Source organism: Bos taurus, chromosome 10, assembly GCF_002263795.3.
Source record: "Bos taurus isolate L1 Dominette 01449 registration number 42190680 breed Hereford chromosome 10, ARS-UCD2.0, whole genome shotgun sequence".
In the NCBI taxonomy this organism is placed as follows: domain Eukaryota; kingdom Metazoa; phylum Chordata; class Mammalia; order Artiodactyla; family Bovidae; genus Bos; species Bos taurus.
Window position 1 is genome coordinate 19545162 of NC_037337.1, and position 22319 is coordinate 19567480.

Consider the following 22319-nt stretch of genomic DNA (forward strand, 5'->3'; position numbering starts at 1 on the left):
GAAAACACTGCTGTCCACACCTCCTGATCATCTTCCTTGACATCACCAGCGAGAACTGGAGAACTTGTTGAGAATGTACTAAGGACAAGGGCTGCCTGTAAGAAAAAGATGACACGGAGAACATTGCTGCTTAGCGTTAGAACATAAATGATGAATTATTCTTTCTTGGGAAAAGAGAAATTTCTTCTCACTTAAGCTTTTCTAATAAAAACATAAGATTGTTGAATTATTTTTAATTGAGTTTCAAGGCAGACTGATGAGGTAGCAGCCAGAGATTTCCTTAATAAGCTCCTTGGCTTTGAATTTCAGTCTGCATAGTTCTCTAGCCTTGTCTTCAAAGGAGTAATCAAGCTGTTCCTTCTCAGCCAAACCAGGAGGGAAGGTCATAAATTGAGAACGCGAGGTGGCTTTGAGATTCCAGAAGCTGCTGCTGTGAGCCCAGCGTGAATGATTACCCCTGACCCAAGAAGGCCTGCCACCAGTTGACACGTGTTCCCAGTGTTCTCTGAACAAATCGAGATGGCTCTTCACACACATTTTCAAATTACTGGGTCATATTGGCTTGACTGCTTGAGACTAGTATGTCACTTTAAACCAGAGGACAGACCTACAGCTCAGACTCAATGTGATAGGGAAGACAAGATAATCAAACACCTCAACAGCAGAGGAACATGTAAGTCACAAGTCAAGATCAAAATGATTTACATTTTAGCTGGCTCCAGAATCAAGGGAGAAATGAAATCAATCACAGACAGACTTAGGATTCCAGAAATGTAAATCGTTTTTAATATATTTAAAAGCACGCTGAAGTCTCGATTTATAAAAATAAATACGTAATATGACAAATTTATTTATGATCCTGGGGCTCTTAGGAGGTTGAACTCTTTAACAGATGTGATGTATCACTGTAAAATATACATGATCTGTTATACACCCAGAAGCAGATTCCAGTTGTAAAAGTAAAATTCCTTTAAGGATCAGAATGAACACAGATCAGTCTTCTGCTATAGAAATCATGTCCAGAGCTGGGCAATGAAGGTGGGCCCAGGCACAGCAGCCTCTGACCAGCCAGTCTACAGTTAAGGAGCCAGGGCAGGAAAGTGCAGCCCTTTAGCTCACAGCACCACCCTGCAGGCCAGCCAGGCCCCTAACTGCAGAGTGACTGGTTCCCTCAAGGGCTCCACGAGGCACCCAGCCTCTGCTGTCTCTCTGAAACACAGGAGGGCTATTTTGTCCTTACCTGTGGCTCTGTCTTAATTTGGGAGCAGAAAACTGAAAAGGCGTATTCACTGAATATTGTCATTGTAACACTGAATGGAAATTATGATCCTGTCATGGGTGCTGAGCTGAAAGAATGCAAGAACTCACACTGGGCTTTCAGAGACGGGGAGAACGGGTGAGTGAGCATGCACATCTGAGGTGGGCAAGAAGGGAGTGCTTTCTCCAACTGACATGCTCTCATGGGCAAGGAGTCTGGCCTAAAATACCTGAAAAGGGGTTGGAGAATCAAGTTTTTACCCCTGTAACACACAACATAAAAATAAACAACGAGAACAAAAATCCAGTCTTGTTAGTAGATAGCTGAATTGCGATTAAAACCTGAAATGTTTCTGTGTAATTGTCAAAAGGCTGGAATGTATCTGGTACAGTTTAATCTGCTGTTGTTTCTTTGGCTGTCTTTCAGTTTGATCAACAGAAATGGTTTTTGACATTCTCAATCCTATTTCCCAGAGCACTGAATTCCTGTCATTTTTAGGTTGGCTAGTTTTCCTTCATCAGAAAAATGACCCCAACAACCTTCCTACAAGTGAGGGTGTACTTCTGAATAGAAGAGTCCTTCGGCTGAGATGGCATCTCCGAGGCCCACAGTTCGAACAGGATCTTTACACACCAACACTGGTGTGAAGTGGAAGGACACGCCCTCCCTGTGCCATTCGACCACTGGCTCATTTGGGTTTAACACAACCCTGGAGCCGGCCTCCAAACGGGAGGTCATGAACTCGTGGGGTGCCTTCAGAGATACGCGGCGGGTGTCTATGGTCTCCGTCGCGCAGGCCTGTGTCGCCGCCACGCGGGCGCCTGCAGCCACAGCAGCCAGCTGGTTGGCCCAGTGTCCATCCACAGTCGCCAGGATGTGGTAGGCCAGCGTGTGGAAATGGATCCTGCTGAGGTCAGAGGCTCTGCTTTCACTTTTCCCATGTTCCTTCAAGATCCAAAAGAGGATGTCGCTGACCACGCCCACATCAGGAACACCATTCCAGGAAGAAAGAGAAGAGTGAGGTCCAGATGCCGACTGGCTGAGAAATAACAGCTCCTGTTCATTCAGCCCCAGGGAAGTCACGGCAGGAAAGACCTGCTAACAGAAACAAAATGGGGGTCTCTTTCTGATGGACACCTAGCGCCTAACCTCCTAGGACATGGCCAGTGACGGAAGTCAAGGAGGGAAGGCAGGGCCATCTTCCTTCCTTCCCTGCCTCTGAAGGCACTGAGTGACAGATCAAGGTCACTGTCTTGGCTCTCACACCTCTAGCTATCTCCACTCGCAATATCACACAGTAACCGGGAAGGTGCAGTGATGCTGTATTAGAGCCAGCCTCCTGTTACACGCTGGAGGACAAAGCAGAGTGTGCACTCTGGATTCCTTTCCACAGTGCCCAGTCTCTGCCTCGGCACACGCAGCAGAGCCTCTCACCACTGATGGGGCCTGACTCTCAGTTCCCGAACATCAGCAGGTGTTATACCCGCACAGTGGAGAAGAGCCCACCCCACAGCCAGGGTCGCCAGGAGAGTGCCTCGTGTCAGAGCTAAGTCTTTTGAGCAGGTGTGGATTAGGAAGACTGTTACGCGATAATAACACTGTGGAAAACGGCACCGAACAGGAGCCAAGTCTTCTATTTTGAGGGGAACCACGATGTCCACCTCACTATCTTTCTTACTTAGCACTTCCTTCCTCAGAGCAGGGACTTGCATAAAGTGAATGTTTGTGCAAGAGAGATGAGCCCTGTGTGTATTTATATAAAAGTCAGGGCTGCTCGTGTAACAGCACTTCTGCTTGCCGTATGGTCTATATCAGATGCCACGCTAATGGCTCTATTTCACTTACTTCTTGCTGTAACGCTCTGAAGGAAGGAGGGGTTGCCTCCACCTTACAGATAAGGGGACTGAAGCTTAGAAAGGTTAGGTAGATAGTTATGCAGAAAATGAAACAAAGATGGCTTTTTAAAGAAGTGAAAAAATAACCTCAAGGAAGAGAAATACATGAATAAAAATCATACTGAAAAGCACCAGGCGTGAACCCTAATGTAAACTATGGGCTCTACATGACGACGACTTGCCAGTGTTGGTTCACTGACTGTGACAAATATCCCATCTGCGGACAGGGGAGGCTGTGGCTGGGGGCGGGGGTGCGAGAGCCATGCGGGAACTCTACATCCTGCTCACTTCTGCTGTGAGCCTAAAACTGCCCTAAACACCTTTCACATGTTTGACTGATAAGAAAGCACATTTAAAAATCATGTTTCAGCAGGAAAAATAAGAGCACTGCAAAGAAGTAGAAGTAAACCTGTGCTGTGCTCATGGATGCTAACTGTGCAGGATCAAACTGCCAAATGCTTTTTACGCCCCAATCTAGCAGTTCAACTTCTGAGAATGTATCATCCACATGTACCTGGTCATGGGTCGAATTAAATTCATGTAAAAGGGGACGACCCAGAGGGAGGGTATGGGGAGGGGGGAGGGAGGACGGAGGAGGGTTCAGGATGGGGAACACAGGTATACCTGTGGCGGATTCATTTCGATATTTGGCAAAACTAATACAATATTGTAAAGTTTAAAAATAAAATTTAAAAAAAAAAAGTTAAATTAAAAGTTCATATTTGAACTTTGAAAAAAAAAAAAAAAAGGTTACTCACTGCAGCGCTGTAGGAACAGAAAAGGGCAGTGAGCCAAACACTCGGCTCTGGCTGGCATTAAAGACCCTGTGTGCACCACGGCTGCTTCTACGCATGTGGCAGCAGGGAGACTGATGACTCTCCACGTGATGACAGAGAAAACATCTCCAAAATGCATCCAGTGGAAAAAAGCAAAGTGCACAACTGTCTATGCAGTATACTATGCTATCTTTTGGGATAAAGAGGGATGAAATTATAAGGCTCTTCCCCATTTGCTTATATATGCACACAATGAATCTGGAGGGATGAGACAAAACTCGTAAGGAGGTAACTAACAGTGGGTACAAGGGCAGGAGGAAGGGAGATTTCACTGTGCATCTTTTAATATTTTGTGACTTAAACCATACATTACCCCATGAAAGACGTTAAAAAACAAGAGGTTAACTAACCTGCCTAAGTTCACAGAACTAGAGAGTGGCAGGCAAAGCTGGTATTCCAATCCTGGTTTTCAAAATCTGTGCTCTCAAGCATCCTACTCTTGGATTTATCTGATCATTATTACTGTCCAAAGGCTGAACACCTGGGGGCCTGATGGCGAGGGAGTGAAGTGTCCCCCAAATTTCCTTTCTCTGAGCTTCCTGAAGTTCAACTGAAAGCACCGGGGTTGGGTTTTTGGTTTTCTCCTTTGGGTTCCACTGCAAAAGGCATTCACTTCCAACCTCCCCATGCTAGAAGGAGAAACACACACTACGAACCCATTGGTAACACACCCCGTGAAACACATCAAAATCAGACTGATTATAGTTTTTGCAGCCAAAGATGGAGAAGCTCTATACAGTCAGCAAAAACAAGAGTGGGAGCTGACTATGGCTTAGATCATGAACTCCTAATTGCAAAATTCAGACTTAAATTGAAGAAAGTAGGCAAAACCACCAGACCATTCAGGTATGACCTAAATCAAATTCCTTATGATTATACAGTAGAAGTGACAAATAGATTCAAGAGATTAGATCTGATAGAGTGCCTGAAGAACTATGGACAGAGGTTCATGACATTGTATAGGAGGCTGTGATCAAAACCACCCCCAAGAAAAAGAAACACAGAAAGGGAAAGGGTTGTCTGAGGAGGCCTTACAAATAGCTGTGAAAAGAAGAGAAGCGAAAGGCAAAGAAAAGGAAAGATATACCCATCTGAATGCAGAATTCCAAAGAATAGCAAGGAGAGATAAGAAAGCCTTCTTAAGTAATCAATGCAAAGAAATAGAGGAAAACAATAGAAAGGGAAAGACTAGAGATCTCTTCAAGAAAACTAGAAATACCAAGGGAACATTTCATGCAAAGATGGGCACAATAAAGGACAGAAACAGTATGGACCTAACAGAAGCAGAAGATATTAAGAAGAGGTGGCAAGAATACACAGAACTATACAAAAAAGATGTTAAGGACCCAGATAAACATGATGGTGTGATCACCCACCTAGAGCCAGACATCCTGGAGTGCGAAGTCAAGTGGGCCTTAGGGAGCATCACTACAAACAAAGCTAGTGGAGGTGATGGAATTCCAGCTGACCTATTTCAAATCCTAAAAGATGATGCTGTGGAAGTGCTGCACTCAATATGCCAGCAGATTTGGAAAACTCAGCAGTGGCCACAGGACTGGAAAAGGTCAGTTTTCATTCTAATTCCAGAGAAAGGGAATGCCAAAGAATGTTCAAACTACTGCACAAATGCACTCACCTCACACACTAGCAAAGTAATGCTCAAAATTCTCCAAGCCAGGCTTCAACAGTACTTGAACCATGAACTTCCAGATGTTCAAGTTGGATTTAGAAAAGGCAGAGGAACCAGAGATCAAATTGCCAACATCCATTAGATCATAGAAAAAGCAAAAGAGTTCCAGAAAAGCATCCACTTCTGCTTTATTGACTACGCCAAAGCCTTTGACTGTGTGGATCACAGTAAACTATGGAAAATTCTGAAAGAGATGGGAATACAAGACCCCCTGACTTGCCTCCTGAGAAATCTGTATGCAGGTCAAGAAGCAACAGTTAGAACCAGATATGGAACAATGGATTGGTTCCAAACTGGGAAAGAAGTACGTCAAGGATGTATATTGTCACCCTGCTTATTTAACTTCTATGTAGAGTACATCATGTGAAACGCCAGGCTAGATGAAGCACAAGCTGGGATCAAGACTGCTGGGAGAAATATCAATAACCTCAGATATGCAGATAACACCACCCTTATGGCAGAAAACAAAGAGGAACTTAAGAGCCTCTTGATGAAAGTGAAAAAGGAGAGTGAAAAAGCTGGCTTAAAACTCAACATTCAAAAAAATAAGATCATGGCATCTGGTCCCATCACTTTATGGCAAAGAGATGGGGAAACAAAACAGTGACAGGCTTTATTGTTTTGGGCTCCAAAATCACTGCAGATGGTGACTGCAGCCGTGAAATTAAAAGATGCTTGCTCCTTGGAAGGAAAGCTATGACCAACCTAGACAGCATATTAAAAAGCAGAGACATTACTTTGCCAACAAAGGTACTGTCTAGTCAAAGGTATGGTTTTTCCAGTAGTCATGTATGGATGTGGGAGTTGCACCATAAAGAAAGCTGAGTGCTTTTGAACTGTGGTGTTGGAGAAGACTCTTGAGAGTCCCTGGGACTGCAAGATCAAACCAGTCAATCCTGAAGGAAATCAGTCCTTCACTGTAAGGATTGATGCTGAAGCTCCAATACTTTGGCCACCTGATGTGAAGAACTGACTCCTTGGAAAAGACCCTGATGCTGGGAAAGATTGAAGGCAGGAGGAGAAGGGGATGACAGAGGATGAGGTGGTTGGATGGCATCACCAACTCAATGGACATGAGTTTAAGTAAACTCCAGGGGTTGGTGATGGACAGGGAGGCCTGGCGTGCTATACAGTTCATGGGGTCACAAAGAGTCAGACATGCCTTTTTAGTTTAGTTGGCTAAACTGAACTAAATGAACCCATCAGTAACTCTGCCGTCTTCCTAACTTAGCAGGAGATCCTGCTCCAGGGCAGTCCTGGCTCCTGACTTGGATCTCGTGGACCGGGTCTGGGTGAGATGACACCCACAGCACACTGAGCCCCGAGTACTGCCCGTGGGTTACCTGGTGCACAATGGTGCTCATGAGCTCCTTGTTGGTCATGCTGGCCAGCTCCAGGTGAACTGGAACACCCGTAGGGATGTCAGAAATGGAGGTCACGACCTGCAGAGACAAGAGAAGAGCACTGCCATCAGAAACAAGGAGTCAGGCAAGAGGGAAGGATGGGTCCAAGAGGCAGTGCATCCTCATGAGAGCTCCTGGCTACGTGGGCGACCACAGTCTCTGTGGACAAGGGAGGCTTTGCCCAACAGGGACAACTAGGCTCTGCAGGGAGGCGCTGGAGTTAAGGACTTGGAGTGCACTGGGAAACCCCCCTGAACGTTCACACAGCCAGCCTCTTCCTGGGGACCTAAACTGAGCAATCGGCTTCAAGTGCTGTGTGAATCTGCAACACGCTGATGTGAATGAGATGATACGGAAAACATGAAGGACACAGACCACAAACACTGCAGCCTGCAGCCATGTTTGGTTTAGCACAGGAAGCAGAGGCTCAGGCAAGATGATGTTCTGACCTGTCCTACTCAAGCTGCCGCCTGAGCCTGGAAGAACACCATGAGGTGCCCTGCTGGAGTGGGAGGCAGGCTTCTTGGCCTCCACGACCTATCCCGGGAGGCTGGGACCTAGGACAAGGCAGTGCAGGCTGCAGAGGCCGAGAGAGGCGGAAATCCGAAGGAAAACATGAGCTGCCATCTGTGAAATTCTGTAACAGTGCCACCATTACCTCCAAGAGCCTCTTCCTCTGGAACTCCTTGCTCTGTCCCTCCATCATGTGCAATCCAGAGAGGACCACAAGGTCTGGCTGAAACTCCTCCAGGCTAGACACAAACACCTCCAGCATATTCATGGCCCCGTTGGAGAGGTCGTGGGAGAAGATGAACCGGTTGGCATGGGGAGCTTTTAACTGGTCCCACTCCTCCCCTAGAAAAGCCCGGTCAACACAACGGGAAGAAAAGGAAGAAGCTTTGAGTCTCCAAGCTGTGTGGGGAAGGCAGGACCTCACTGGAGCCTTGGCTCGGGGCAGGCGGGCCTCTGGATGAGTGAACCCCAGCTGCCATGGCCTAAGGGGAGCACAGTGCCACGGCCAGGACCATGGTTGGCAATAAACCAGAAACCCCAACCCCACAAAAACACAGTATGGGTGCTGTGTGCCTTTGTCAAAGGCTGGCAGGGTCATGCCCCTCGAGTCCCAGGAAAGTTCTGTCCCCTCAGCCCGCATACCCAGGAGCCCGGGTCCCTCCCCACCCAGAGCATGACTCCCAAACCCCAGTGTGCAGCACACCGTGTGGGCCTGCATGCAGGACAGGCTGCTTTTCCTGAAGCAACTTCCACCTCACGGGCGCGCCCTAGCACCTGTCACTTCGTTGGGACCTAAGGAGGCTGGAATTCCAAGAGCCAGGCTGACCACACCCCACCCCCCAGCCCTGCTGCCCAATGGTGACTTCTGGGCATTTGATCTGGAAGCTAAGAGTAAACGGCTGCTCCAGCCTCCTGTGAGCAAGCTTCTGTGGAATAATGACAGTAATAAGGAATAAAGACTAAGTTCACGCATTATTTCCTCCCTAAATGGTTGCTGACTGCTCAGCCCAAGGTGTGCTCCCGCTACTCTGAGGATCCAGTGGTTTTCCTTTACACAGTTTGATGATCTATCACTTTGCTTTGAGTTTTCTACTGTTTTATTTAGTGTTCAAACCTGTATCATTACTCATCTTTGGGCCACATCCCCACTCAATACTGTGTGTCTTTGATTCCCACAGCCCAGTCACGGCCCCCTGCAGAGCCTGCCCACTCAGTGTTCACTAATCTGACCCAAGCAGGAGGAGGCCAGGCCCTCCCCAGCTGGGTCCTGGGCAGCAGTAGCTGGGAGTCTCTGCAGCTACAGGAGTGCCTCTCAGGATCGGCCTAGTCAGAACCTAGTTTTTAATGTGCAGACAGCAGCCCCTGTAGATCCTGGTGTGCAGTTAGGTGGTGAAGTACCAGTTAAGATGCCCCCCACCCCACATACACACAGCTGCCACACACCCGAGGGGAGGGTGCTGGTGCCTGAGTCCTAAGGGAGGGCCGTGTGGGGCACAAGGTTTTTCCAAGCTCACTCTGCGCCACACCATGAGGATCCCACATTCCTCTCCTTAAAGTCCTGAAAATCTCAAAACTCAGCCTAAGGGCTGCCTAGGCAATTCCTTAAGGCCATGTCCCCCTGAGCACCAGGGGAAAGCAGTCACCCCCAGCCTGGGGTGCTGCCAGAAACTGGCATGATTTATGACCTGCATTTACACAGCTTTCCTTCCACGTGAAGCATCTGTCCCATTTACAAAACCAAAGTCCATATGATGAAGCCTAGTTTTTCATTGGTTTCATCATTTACTGGCTATTCCTTCAGAAAGTTTTTCCCAAGGCAGACTAACCCTGGCAGAGGGTCTCTACGCTGCAGGCTGATCTGTCCCCTGGGTCAGCGCCCCGCTTCCTTCCTGCCTCCGCTGGGCCTCTGTGTTTTTTTTTTTGGGGGGGGGGGGGGGAGTGGGGTGGTGGCAGCCATCCTCCCCTTGCTCTGAGTTCAGCTTTACTGAATCCATTCCTCTGAAAAACATTTTATATGTGGGACATATGTATAAAAATCTATGAAAGCAGGAAAGAAAACATCACCAATTTCCTAAAACCTGATGTAATGGTTATATTTGTTAAAACACCACATTCCTTTCTTAACTCCTCACCCATATCTTATTCTTTGTCCAAAGAAAATGCCCCATGGTGATCCACAGAGCTGATGGCAGCATTCCCCCTCTGCTTCATCTCTGAAGACCCAGTGCAGGGGGCCTCACTGAACTGTCACCTCCGAGCAGACTCAATTCCAGCACCTTCTCCCCCAGGCCACTGCTGTATTAGAGGACTCGGCACGTGACTGTGCCATCATTTATTCAAGAGTCCATCTCCTGTAGTGATGTGTGGGTTGGGGAAGGGGCCCGTGTCTTCTTTTACCAACACACTTTTACTGCCTCACACCACACCTGGCATTCAGCTGCAAGACCGAAATCAGCAAAGGAACAGTGAAGAAGAGGACAGACCCATGACTCAGGTGCCCACAACAAACGATAGGGGTGTGCGTCCTAAACCAACACGATTCTGTACAATGGCAAAAACACGCAACACGGGTATTCTCTGCAGGACAAGACCTGGAACTGCTACTCAGACTGAAAGTGTGCAGAAGCACGATCTAACCCAACCTAGGAGAGAAGAGCCACACAGCATTCAAAACAAACGAATCTCCTCAGCAGAAAGGAGAGGGAGGCAGAAACAAACATGCTTCCGCAAGACAAAGACAAGGAGGGGTGTGGAGAGCTGACCGCTGCAGTTTCCACAGGCCTGATGGAGTGGCTCGAGAAGCAAAATGACTGAAACGCAGACAGGGTGAGCCTGTGATAAAAGTCCATGCCCTTCTTTTCTAGGTTTTGAATTTATTTCCTTAAGTGATCCCTTCTCTCAGTTTATGATCCTGCCCTTCAGCCAGTAAGTCAGCAAAACCAATGCAGTGACTCACTGGCCAAAGCCTGAAAATAAGCTTCTCCGAGGAGGTCTGGTAGGAGAGAAGGGACAAATGTTGACAAATGCCCTCTGGGAATTTACCCATCTAGGTTAGAGGCGCTGGGGATGGATTTATGTTGAGAGAGCTGACCTGAGGGCTGCTGCCACCAGACTAGGTTTCCTCCAGAGGCTGATGAAAATGCAACTTCACACTGAGCTAACTGGAAGGCCGCTGCTTAGTACTAAGAAATAAGGCACGGAAAAGAAAAACCAAAGTGGGAAGCTTGTAAACCCAAGGATGGAAACAACTTCTTCTCAAGATAAGCTGTGCTGTCTTCTTTACCACATACAAGGCACAGCGGTCAAATACACCAAAGGCTTGGTGCTAGTTCTCTCCACTCCGTCATCACCAGGGACGATGACTGGAACAGGGACCACAGGTTCCGAAGGGAGCACCAACAAAGCGAACACGAGATGGACGTGGAACTAGCAGCAGCGGCAGCAGCGCCCCAAAGGCACACCTTCAGCCGCTCTAGACCCTTCCAGTCAACAGACTGACTCATGCCTTTCGCTGAAGCAGTTCACTGCTCACCACCACCTTCAGGCACTGAAAGCCATTACTCTGCTCACCCATGAAAACTGAGAGAAACTCAAAAACTGTGCAGATGGGAACTGCCCAGTCCAACATTCTGGCTCTAATTTTCAGACTCTGCCCTTCCTAACCCCCTCAATTCTACTAAGCATCCAAAAGAGAAACAGAAACAATTCTTTTTTTGTACTTGGAGGAAGGCGTAATTTTTAAGATGCACTATATTTTATATCTTAAAGTCAATTACTGTAGTAGGTAAGAGCTTCTTAAGCATCAGACTTGGAAGCACTTGGCTAATGCTTATCAACTAAGCACTGCTTTAAGGTACCATTAGTCTATTTAGTTGCTTAAATCTTTAACTTGAGTTAACAATGTGATAAATCGAAAATTCAAGAGTTCTGTGCACAGGAAAGACACAACAGCAAATACATGGACTCAAGCAATTAAAATACATTCTGGTATTTAGGATCTCTCAGAAATCAGATCTGTGTTCTGTTTAACATATAAAATCTAGTCGGGGTAGGGTAGGATGGGGTGAATTTGGAATTCTAAATCTTGCAACATTATATAATGTGAAATAGTATGTGTTGTTAAATATAAAACACTTCCACTAATGCACCCAAAGGAAAGGAAAATCCTTCAAAGGAAGTTTGCCAGAGGCCTGGAATTAATCCTGAGCAGCCTGGAACAGCTTGCCAGCAAGGCCGAGGGCAGAACCCAGCACAGAGCTCAGAGATGTTACCTGCCCTTCTCTTTTCTTTGTAATGAAGGAAAACTTTATATACATGTGTTTCACACATTTTCATTTAAGGTGCCTGCTCTCCTACCGCCTGATTTCTCTTGGGTTCAGATCAATCATACTTGAGGACCTGGGAACTTTATTCAGTGTTGTAATACTCTCCATTACTCTCCCTTGAGACAAAGGCCTGTATCAGCTCCATAGGACCAGGGACCAGGAAACGTGTGGTAAGGCAAGAACAGGGCCCTGCCAATTTACAAAGAAACATTTCTAGCGCATTCATACCCCCAACCTGACAACACACAGCCTTCTGACCAGGCTTACGCCATTACTTACTTATTTCCTCTTACCTGCTTGATACTCTAAAATGAGGTGGAACTCATCCACTTCCTGCAATGACTCTGGTGGGACAAATACATTGTCATCAAGGAGCTCATGCAGCTTTGGACCAACTGGACCACAAAGAAGAACCTGGAGACAAGCAATATGAAGTCTATCAGGAGATCTGCCCCCTTCCCGTGAAATCTGTTCAGTAAGGTACATCCAGCACTTTTATTTTTTTCAACAAAAACCACTGGACTCCAAATCCAATTCTGAAAGCTTCTGGTTTGGAGGTATGGACTGGAAGAGCTCCTACCAGGGTGCAGGCCTGGAGGGTATGGACACAAAGTACCCGGAAATGAGAAGCTGGCAAAAGACCCTTGTCAAGCATCCACGTGTGTTACACGGGCACTCGTGCGTCTGCTGAATCCCAGGCACTCTGTTAGGGGCTGAATGTTTGTTCCCCGCCCCTACTCCCGCCCCCCTGGTTTCCATGTCGAAGTCTAACTGTCAATGTGATGATACTGGAAAGGGTTTTCAGGAGGTAAATGAGGTCATATGGGTGGGTTCCTAAACCAATCGGACTGGCAGCCTTAGAAGAAAAGGGGGAGAGAAACTGCTCTTTCTCCACTACATCCATTAAAGAAAGGCCCTCTGAGGACACAGAAGCAGGCAGCAGTCTGCAAGCTGGAAAGAGAATACTCGCCAGGAACTAGCCCCTCCTGCAACTGTGATCCTGGGGCTGTCCAATCTCCAGAACTGTGAGAAAACGAATTTCTGCAGTTCAAGCCACCTCGTCTACTGCATTTTGTCATCAGGGCAGCCTGAGAAGACTAAGATGCACTGTACCTCACTTTCCTTTCTTTACTGACTCACATCCTGTGTAAGCAAAGAGATACTGGGTGCTGTCTGCTCAAAGCTGCCAGACAAAAGCAACTGGTTGACTTGTACACAGTATAGAAAAGAACCTCAGGGTCACAAGACTCCAATCAACCAGTGACCTAACTTGTGGGGGCAGGCTCCCTACTACACTTAGCTGCCTTGTGAACAGGACAGACTTCCCAGCAGAAGAATTAAAGAGCACTTCAGTTCATTAAGTTTGGGGGGAGGTATGCTGCAACTTTTAAAAAATATTTTCTTCAACTCCAACCTCGGCCTCTTCCTGGAAGTTCCTTCTAGAAGCCATGTCACACCTTCTGCTGTTTCTGCCATGCCAGCTCTGGCCCCACTCATGACCAGGCCAGACTCAAAACCACTGAAGCATGAAGGCTTGGACCAGGAATCAAAGGAAAGTCCTCAGAGATGATCGTCATCATTTCAGGTTTAATATGCCCCACCAGAAGCTTCCAAAAGTATTTTTACTTGCTAATTAATCACTTGTTTGTACAGAGGCATTTTCATGTATCTAAGAAATCCCAGCTACTGGGCAAAAATACATCTCCCTCTCCTTGACACATGTCTGCTGTTTGCCAAATCTGAAAAGTCTCACCCCTGTAATTTTATTTATTTTCTCTAATTATTGGCTAGAATTTCGGCTTCCAAGGTGAGACAACAAGGGCCAGATTTACCCTCCTGCCTGAAACAATAACAACAAAACAGATAAAATACATGAAACAACGGTTTTCAGAACATTTGGGCACTGGGCAACAAGGACAGTGATACCTATGAAACAGAAAAAAACTGAGTGAGCCCTACAAATCCCTCTGCAAATGAGCCCAAAGGAATGTTCAGATGTATAGATGGTCAATACCAAAATCAGACTGATTTTATTCTTTACAGTTGAAGATGGAGAAGCCCTATACAGTCAGTAAAAACAAGACCTGGAGCTGACTGTGACTCAGATCATCAGCTCCTTATTGCAAAATTCAGACTTAAATTGTAGAAAGTAGGCAAAACCACTAGACCATTCGGGTATGACCTAAATCAAATCCCGTATGATTATACAGTGGAAGTGACAAATAGAGTCAAGGGATTAGATCTGGTAGATAGAGTGCCTGAAGAACTATGGACGGAGGTTTATAACACTGTACAGGAGGTGGAAACCAAAACCATCCCACAGAAAAAAAAATGCAAGAAGCCAAAATGGTTGTATGAGGAGGCCTTACAAATAGCTGAGGAAAGAAAAGTGAAAGGAAAAGGAGAAACGGAAAGATACACCCATCTGAATGCAGAGTTCCAGAGAAGAGCAAGGAGAGTTAAGAAAGCCTTCTTAACTGAACAATGCAAAGAAACTGAGGAAAACAACAGAATGAGAAAGACTAGTGATCTCTTCAAGAAAATTGGAGATACCAAGGGAATATTTCATGCAAAGATGGGTACAATAAAGGATAGAAATGGCAAGGACCTAACAGAAGAAGCAGCTATTAATAAGAGGTGGCAAGAATACACAGAAGAACTACACAAAAAAGATCTTAACAACCTGGATAACCACGATGGTGTGGTCATTCACTGAGAGCCAGACATCCTGGAGTGTGAAGTCAAGTGGGCCTTAGGAAGCATCACTACGAACAAAGCTAGTGGAGGTGACAACATTTCAGATTAGCTATTTCAAATCCTAAAATGATGCTGTTCAAGTGCTGCACTCAATATGCCAGCAGATTTGCAAAACTCAGCAGTGGCCACAGGACCAGAAAAGGTCAGTTTTCATTCCAACCCCAAAGAAATGCAATGCCAAAGAATGTTCAAACTACCATACAATTGTGCTCATTTTACATGCTAGCAAAGTAATGCTCAAAATCCTTCAAGCTAGGCTTCAACAGTGGATGGACCAAGAAATTCCAAATGTACAAGCCAGATTTAGAACAGGCACAGGAAACAGAGATCAAACTGTCAGTGTCCGCTGGATCATAGATAAAGCAAAAGAATTTCAGATAAACATCTGGCTCATTGACTACTCTAAAGCCTTTGACTGTGTGGATCACAATAATCTTAAAGAGATGGGAATACCAGACCACCTTATCTGCCTTCTGAGAAACCTGTATTCAGGTCAAGAAGCAACAGTTAGAACCAGACATGGAACAACGGACTGGCTCAAAATTGGGAAAGGAGGACATGAAGGCTGTATATTGTCACTGTGCTTATTTAACATCTATGCAGAGTACATCATGAGAAATGCTGGGCTGGATGAATCACAAGCAGGAACCAAGAGGCTGGGAGAAGTATCAATAACCTCAGATATGCAGATGACACCACCCCTATGGCAGAAAGCAGAGAGGAACTAAAGAGCCTCTTGATGAAGGTGAAAGATGAGAGTGAAAAAGTTGGCTTAAAACTCAACATTCAAAAAACTATGACCATGACATCCGGTCCTATCACTTCATTGCAAATAGATGGGGCAAAAGTAGAAACAGTGTCAGATTTTATATTCTTGGGCTCCAAAATCAATGTGGATGGTGACTGCAGCCATGAAGTTAAAAGACGCTTGCTCCTTGGAAGAAAAGCTATGACCAACCTAGACAGCATATTAAAAAGCAGAGACATCACTTTGCTGACAAAGGTCCGTACAGTCAAAGCTATGGTTTTTCTAGTAGTCATGTACAGATGTGAGAGTTGGACCATAAAGAAAAAGCAGAGTGCTGAAGAATTGATGCTTTTGAACTGTTGTGCTGGAGAATACTCTTGAGAGTCCCTTGGACACCAAGGAAATCAAACCAGTTAATTCTAAAGGAAATCAATCCTGAATATTCATTGGAAGCACTGATGCTGAAGCTCCAATACTTTGGCTACCTGATGCTGGGAAAGATTGAGGGCAGGAGAAGAAGGGGACGACTGAGGATGAGATGATTGGGTGGCATCACCGACTCAATGCGCGTGAGTCTGAGCAAACTCCAGGAGATAGTGAAGGACAGGGAAGCCTGGGTGCTGCAGTCCATGGAGTCATAAAGAATCAGACAGGACTTACTGACTGAACAACAATGAGATATACAGAATCTGAAAGAATTCATCACCAGCAGACCTGTACTACAAGAAAGGAAATCCTTCAGGCAGATGGAAAATACCAGATGGAAATACTAATCTAAACACACAAATAAAGAATGCCAGGAATGGTACGCTGTGTAAGCACGTAAGATCTTTTTATTATTTAACTGTCTTTAAAGAGAATTAACTATTTGAAGAAAAGTATTAACAGCATAGTGTGAGACGAATAGTCTGTCTTGAAGTAACATATATGCCGACAACAGTATAGAGACTGGAGGGGAAAAATGAAGGCACACTACTGTAAAGTTCTTAAACTCTATCTGGTGGTTTAATAATATCACTTCAAAGCAGACTGTGATAACCTAAAAATGTACATCAGTAATCCTAAATCAACCAGGAAGAAAACAAGAAGCAAGCTGTGAGACTTAAATTTAACCTGATACAACAACGACACTAAATGAAAATGGTCTAAATGCCCCAATTAAAAGGCAGGAAGGCCTTCCCTGATGGTCCAGTGGTTAGGACTCTGCCTGCCAATGCAGAGGACGTGGGTTTGATCCCTGGTGGGAGATCCCCCATGCTGAGGGACCACTAAGCCTGTGCACCACAACTAATGAGCCCGCGCCCCTGGAGCCCTTGCTCTGCAACAAGAGAAGCCTGGGCACCACAGGAGAGCAGTCCCTCCCCGCAGCAACTAGAGAAGGCCCGAGCACAGCCACAAAGGCCTAGTGCAGCCAGAAAAAAAGATAAGGAATGTCAGAGTGCGCTACAAATCCAGCCTCAACTGTACGCTGCCTTACAAGAAACACATTCTAAATATACAGATACAAACAGGTTAAAAGCAGATGAACGGGAAAAGATACATCACGATGACACTAATCGAAACTGGAAAGGCTATTTTAATCAAAATTGATTACAGAGCAAAGAATATTATGAAATTATTTTCTTTATCCCTGGTAATGATAAAAAAAAAAAAAGTCAGTCCATAAAGGGATGAAACAATTCTACAGTTATGCATCTAAAAAGAGGCTGAAAAACACATGAACCAAAAAGTCACAGAACTTCAAGGGAAACAGACAAGTCCATAATTATTGTGGGAGATGCCAATCTCTCTCTCTCAATAGTAGATAAATCAAGTAGACTGAAAATCAGAAGACTACAGGAGACTTGAAATCAATCGACTCGGCCTAACTGACACTGATGGAACACTCTACCCAAGGGCTCACCAAGGCACACTATCCGCACGGTCATAAGTCTCCATAAATTTAACAGGAGTCAGAAAAGCGTGTTCTCTGATCACAACGGCATTAAAATAGAAATCAATAATACAAAGATATGTGAAACCCTCTCAATATTTAGAAACTAAACACCACTTCTAAGTATTCCACAAGATAGGCTATTAAATACCTCATCTCAAGAAATCAAAGGGAAATCAGAAAGCATCTGGATTGAATGAAAATAAAAACAAAGAATCAAAATCTGGGGGATAGAGCTAAAACAGCACTTAAGGGGACGTTTACAGCACTAAACACCCTGCATCAGAAAACAAAGGAAGTTCTCAAATCAGTGACCTTAGCCACGACTTTAAGAAACTAAAAAATGAAAGTTCAATTAAAAACAAATAGAAACCAATGAAATAGAAAAGAAAAAAAAGAAAAAAAATCAATGAAACTGAAAGCTCTTTATTTATTGGAAAGATCAATAAAATTGATAAACCAATAGCCAATCTTATCAAGGAAAAGGAAAAAGAAAAAGATATAAATTACCAGTTTCAGGAAAGACAGAACATCACTACACATTCCACAGACTTAAAGGAGTAAAAGAACATTATGATTAACTTCAAGTCAATAAATTCAACAATTTAGATGAAATGGACACATTTCCTGAAAGACAAAACTACCAAAGCACACTCAAGAAGCAGATAATCTGAATTTCCTTTTATCAAATCATTAAACACCTTCCCACATCAAAAACTTCAGGCCTCTACATGGGAAAAGAATTCAAAAAAATAGTAAATATATGTGTAACTGATATACTTTGTCGTACACCTGAAACTAACACCACACTGCAAATAAACTATACTCCAATAAAATTTTTTAACCCCCCCTCCCCAAAAAACAACAAAGTGAAATGGAAAAATAAAACACTAAAAACCAACCAAACAGCAGAAAAACTTTATGCCTGGAGGGCTTCACTGGTGAGTTCTACACAAACACTTTAAAAAAAAAATCAAAATACTCCCCAATTCATTCTATTAGGTCAGTATTACCCATATTAAAATCAGACAGACATATGAGAAAAGAAAAATACAGATCAATATCCCCCAGGGAAATTGATGTAAAAATTTTAAACAAAATGTAAGTAAACTGAATCCAATAATATATAAAAAGGGTAATACATCAGAAGCAAGTGAGGTTTATTCTGGGATACATGGTTCGTTTGACATTTGAAAAATCAGGGTAATTACCATTTACCAAAGTAAAAAGCAAAAACCACACAATCATCTCAACAGATGCAGAAGCAGCATCTGACAAGATCCAACATCTCCTTCTTGGCTAAATTCCAAAATATGTTTCGTTAAGACACTGTTCTCTTCTGCTATCTGGCTTCTATTTCACCATTCCATAACATCTGCCTTTATTATATCCACCAGGGTCTATTTCTGAGACACAACATAGTTTGCTTGGAAACAACATGGACTCTGGAGCTAGACGGCTTGGGTTCAAATTCCAGCTCCACTCCTTACTAGGTATGTGACCTTGAACAGTTTTAACTTCTTCACGCCTCATTTTTCCTATCTACAAAATGCGGATAATAATAGACTTCCCTCAAGGGCTTTTTGAGGATCAAATAGGTTAATATAAAGTAAAGCACTTACAACAGTGCCTGGGAAACAGTAAGAACTATGAAAATGTTAATGATTATTATTACCTATGGAAAATGCTGCTGCTGCTGCTGCTGCTAAGTCACTTCAGTCGTGTCTGACTGTGCAACCCGGTAGTCTGCACACCACCAGGCTCCTCTGTCCCTGAGATTCTCCAGGCAAGAATACTGGAGTGGGTTGCCATTTCCTTCTCCACTGCATGCATGCATGCTAAGTCGCTTCAGTCATGTCTGACTCTGTGTAACCCGATGGACAGCAGCCCACCAGGCTCCTCTGTCCACGGAATTCTCTAGGCAAGAATACTGGAGTGGGTTGCCATTTCCTTCTCCCTAATCTGTGGTTGTTTTTAGATGATCACTTGGTTATGTTGAGAGGCATTTCAACAAGTTAAATTGAATCTGAGACAGCAGTATAGGGTGGTGAGGTCAAGGCAGAGCCTGGTGTTTGAATCCTGGCTTTATTATTTTATCACCCAGCATCAGCTGGGTGACCCTGGGCACATTACTTAACCTCTCTGGACCTCCTTTCTTTAAAAGGATGGTAATACCTAAACCCATCAGATTATTGTGAAGATCATAACAATCTGATGAAGGAGTAACAGATACCCTTTTCTTCCCCTCAATCTTTTATTAAGGTCAGGCTCTTTTTTTTTTTTTCCTTCCCCTTTTTCTTACCAGAATACTTTCCAATTGGACTGGTCTCAGGCCCAGATTCCCTAGTGACCAAGAGCAAATACTGGTCTCAGAGGAGGAAATACTGAAAGGAACATCTAACCTAGAACTTCCAGGGACAGAATTAAATTACTTCTCAGGGTCAAGAGGGTGTTCTTTTCAGGGCCCAAATGCCCAGGATTCTGATGCAAAGGGCCTGGGTTCTTTCCATTGAGCTTATGATTGATCTTCTCTTTCATCCATTAGCTGGCAATACTTCTAAAGACCAGCTCTGGAATTTCTAATATTCTTTGTTTGGGAGTTTATTACTATCTATAAAGATAATGACTCTTAAAAAAATTTCCCACTGTAATCTTTTATTAAAATTTTAATCCTTATAAAAATGTGAATGTCCACACTTTAATATGCTCTCTATATCTAAGCACATCCATCCCTTGGTGTACACTGTGGGTCCATATGAATTTTGTCCCCTCACACTGTTGATCATTTGTCTGTGTTTCTGGGTCCGTCTCTGCACTTTTGATTCTGCACCCCTAAGAACTGTTGATGGTTCCCTCTCTCCATCGTCAGCAGTCACATCTATTCTGCACTTCTCAAGTTCATTTACTCCAGAACCGTCTCCGTTAAACTCACCTTCTTTGTCCCTACATATGGCCTATCACCAAGTGATTCCCCTAGGCTTTAGACAGACATGCTTCTCTTCTTCTGGCTACTCGAGCCGGAGTCAGCAAGGAGGCTAGTGCTGTGGTCTTCTGTAAAATGATTGCTTTTATAAGACAACAGCAATAACCTCCTTGTTGGCTTTCCCTCTTGGACCTATTCCACTTCCAGCAAAAGAACTTCTTACTCAGAAGCTATTTTGAAAATAGCAGTAATTTTAATTCTACTTAAACCAAATGGTTTAAGACTTGAAGACACGACCCTAACAACCCCCATCCAGTGGCCTTTGTTTTTAACACTCCGGATCCAGCCTCAAGAATCAGCCAACTAAGTCTTCTCTCATCACTGCACAGTCCCCAGCCTCAGGCACTGACTCCAGAGCCCACACGCTCTTAATGACTACATGGTAAGGTACTCGAGGACATGGACTCTGGGGTCTGAGGTTACAACTGTTCTATTTGTTTAATACAATTGTTCTAGCTGTAAACTTCTCTATGCCTCAAGCTTCACATAGAAAGCATGACAATAACAGTACCAACAACAGTACCTATGACCTTATAGGTTATTAAAGGAATTAAATGAGGTAATCTACGTCACACACTGGAGACAACATTAGACATGCAGTAAACACTCAGGAATCATTAGCTACCGCTCCTCTCCTTCGATGACTCTATTCCTAACAAGAATCCCAAGCAAATTGAATTAAGGAATGGGCAGGTACTCAGTATTGCCTCTAAAATTACTGAAATACTAGTGAAGGACATAGGTTTTAATCTGGGAATCTGACTTACCTTTAAATCTGAGTTGGCTGCAAACTTCTGTCCAATTAAAGCTGCATTTCCTCCTACATAGTGCTGTAAGACAGTTCAAGGTTATTAGGCAGTTTTTTAACATAACTATGCTACTCAAGCTTAATAATGTTTTGATTTATTTAATTATACTCCATTTTCCCCCCAAAAAAATTTGAGGTGACTTTACAACAAGTACACACAGATGGGGTTAATAAAAACATTAACTCCACAGATGAGGAGACAATGAGTTATAAGGAAAGGTGAAAAAAAAACCAAATTGCTACCTTTGGAAAACAGTATAATTGCCTTAACTGGAGATCAACCTTGGCTTTGAGCTTCCAGGCAGCCAGAACAGATAAATAAAACAAAAGGAAATACAAGTATGGACAGACTTTATCTTCTGCACTGTGATCCTTCTAAAATGAGTGTATGACTATGTCAGTTTCCTCCTGAAAATCATTCGATACTACAATGATCTAAAACTCTCAATTTTTTTTCCTGATATATATTTGATATACAAGTTACAATGGTACAATGTAGTGATTCACATCTTTTCAAAGTTATATCCCATTTATAGTTATTATATTTTCTATATTCCCCATATTGTACAATATATCCCTGTAGCTTATTTTATACCTGACAGTTTGTACCTCTTAATCCCCTACCCCTGTATTGCCCCTTCCCCCTTTTCCTCTCCTCACTGATAACCACTAGTTTGTTCTCTTTATCTGTGAATCTGTTTCTTTTTTGTTATATTCACTAGTTTGTTGTATTTTTTAGATTCCACATATCTAAGTGATAACATATAGTATTTGTCTTTCTCGGACTTTATTTCACTAAGCACAATCCCCTCCAAGTCCATTCATGTTGCTACAATGGCAAAATCTCATTCTTTTTCAGGGCTGAGTAATATTCTATTACATGCATGCACGTGCACACACACATCTTTATCTGTTGATGGACACTTAAGGCTGCTTCCTTATCCTGGCAACTATCAATAATGCTGCTGTGAACACTGGGATACATGTATCTTCTTGAATCAGTTTTAAAATCCAACTCTTAAGTGAAGTACAAGGGTCTTTATCTGTCCCCTGCTTTCCTTTCCGCTTCTACCTGTCTATAGCTCTCCAAGCCTTCCTCTCTGTGTCTATGCCTTTAAGCACATGCTGCTGCTTTGACTAGGATGCCTCCCCTTTCTCATTCACTGGTCA

General features: G+C 44.0%; 1 protein-coding gene across 2 annotated transcripts in view; it reads right to left on the bottom strand.

Moving 5' to 3' along the window:
• Positions 1–757: 757 nt before the first annotated feature.
• ADPGK (ADP dependent glucokinase) overlaps positions 758–22319 on the bottom strand; it is a 32620-nt gene continuing 11058 nt past the window's right edge. The window contains exons 3-7 of one of the 2 annotated variants that reach the window (NM_001082438.2): positions 21109–21171; positions 12214–12334; positions 7741–7937; positions 7023–7121; positions 758–2356 (exon numbers count right to left, since the gene is read on the bottom strand). In NM_001082438.2, coding sequence (NP_001075907.1) covers positions 1802–2356; positions 7023–7121; positions 7741–7937; positions 12214–12334; positions 21109–21171 — 1035 coding nt within the window. In that variant the 3' untranslated portion in view covers positions 758–1801. The remainder of the gene's footprint in view (positions 2357–7022; positions 7122–7740; positions 7938–12213; positions 12335–21108; positions 21172–22319) is intronic. The other variant, XM_005211332.4, reaches the window with a different exon arrangement.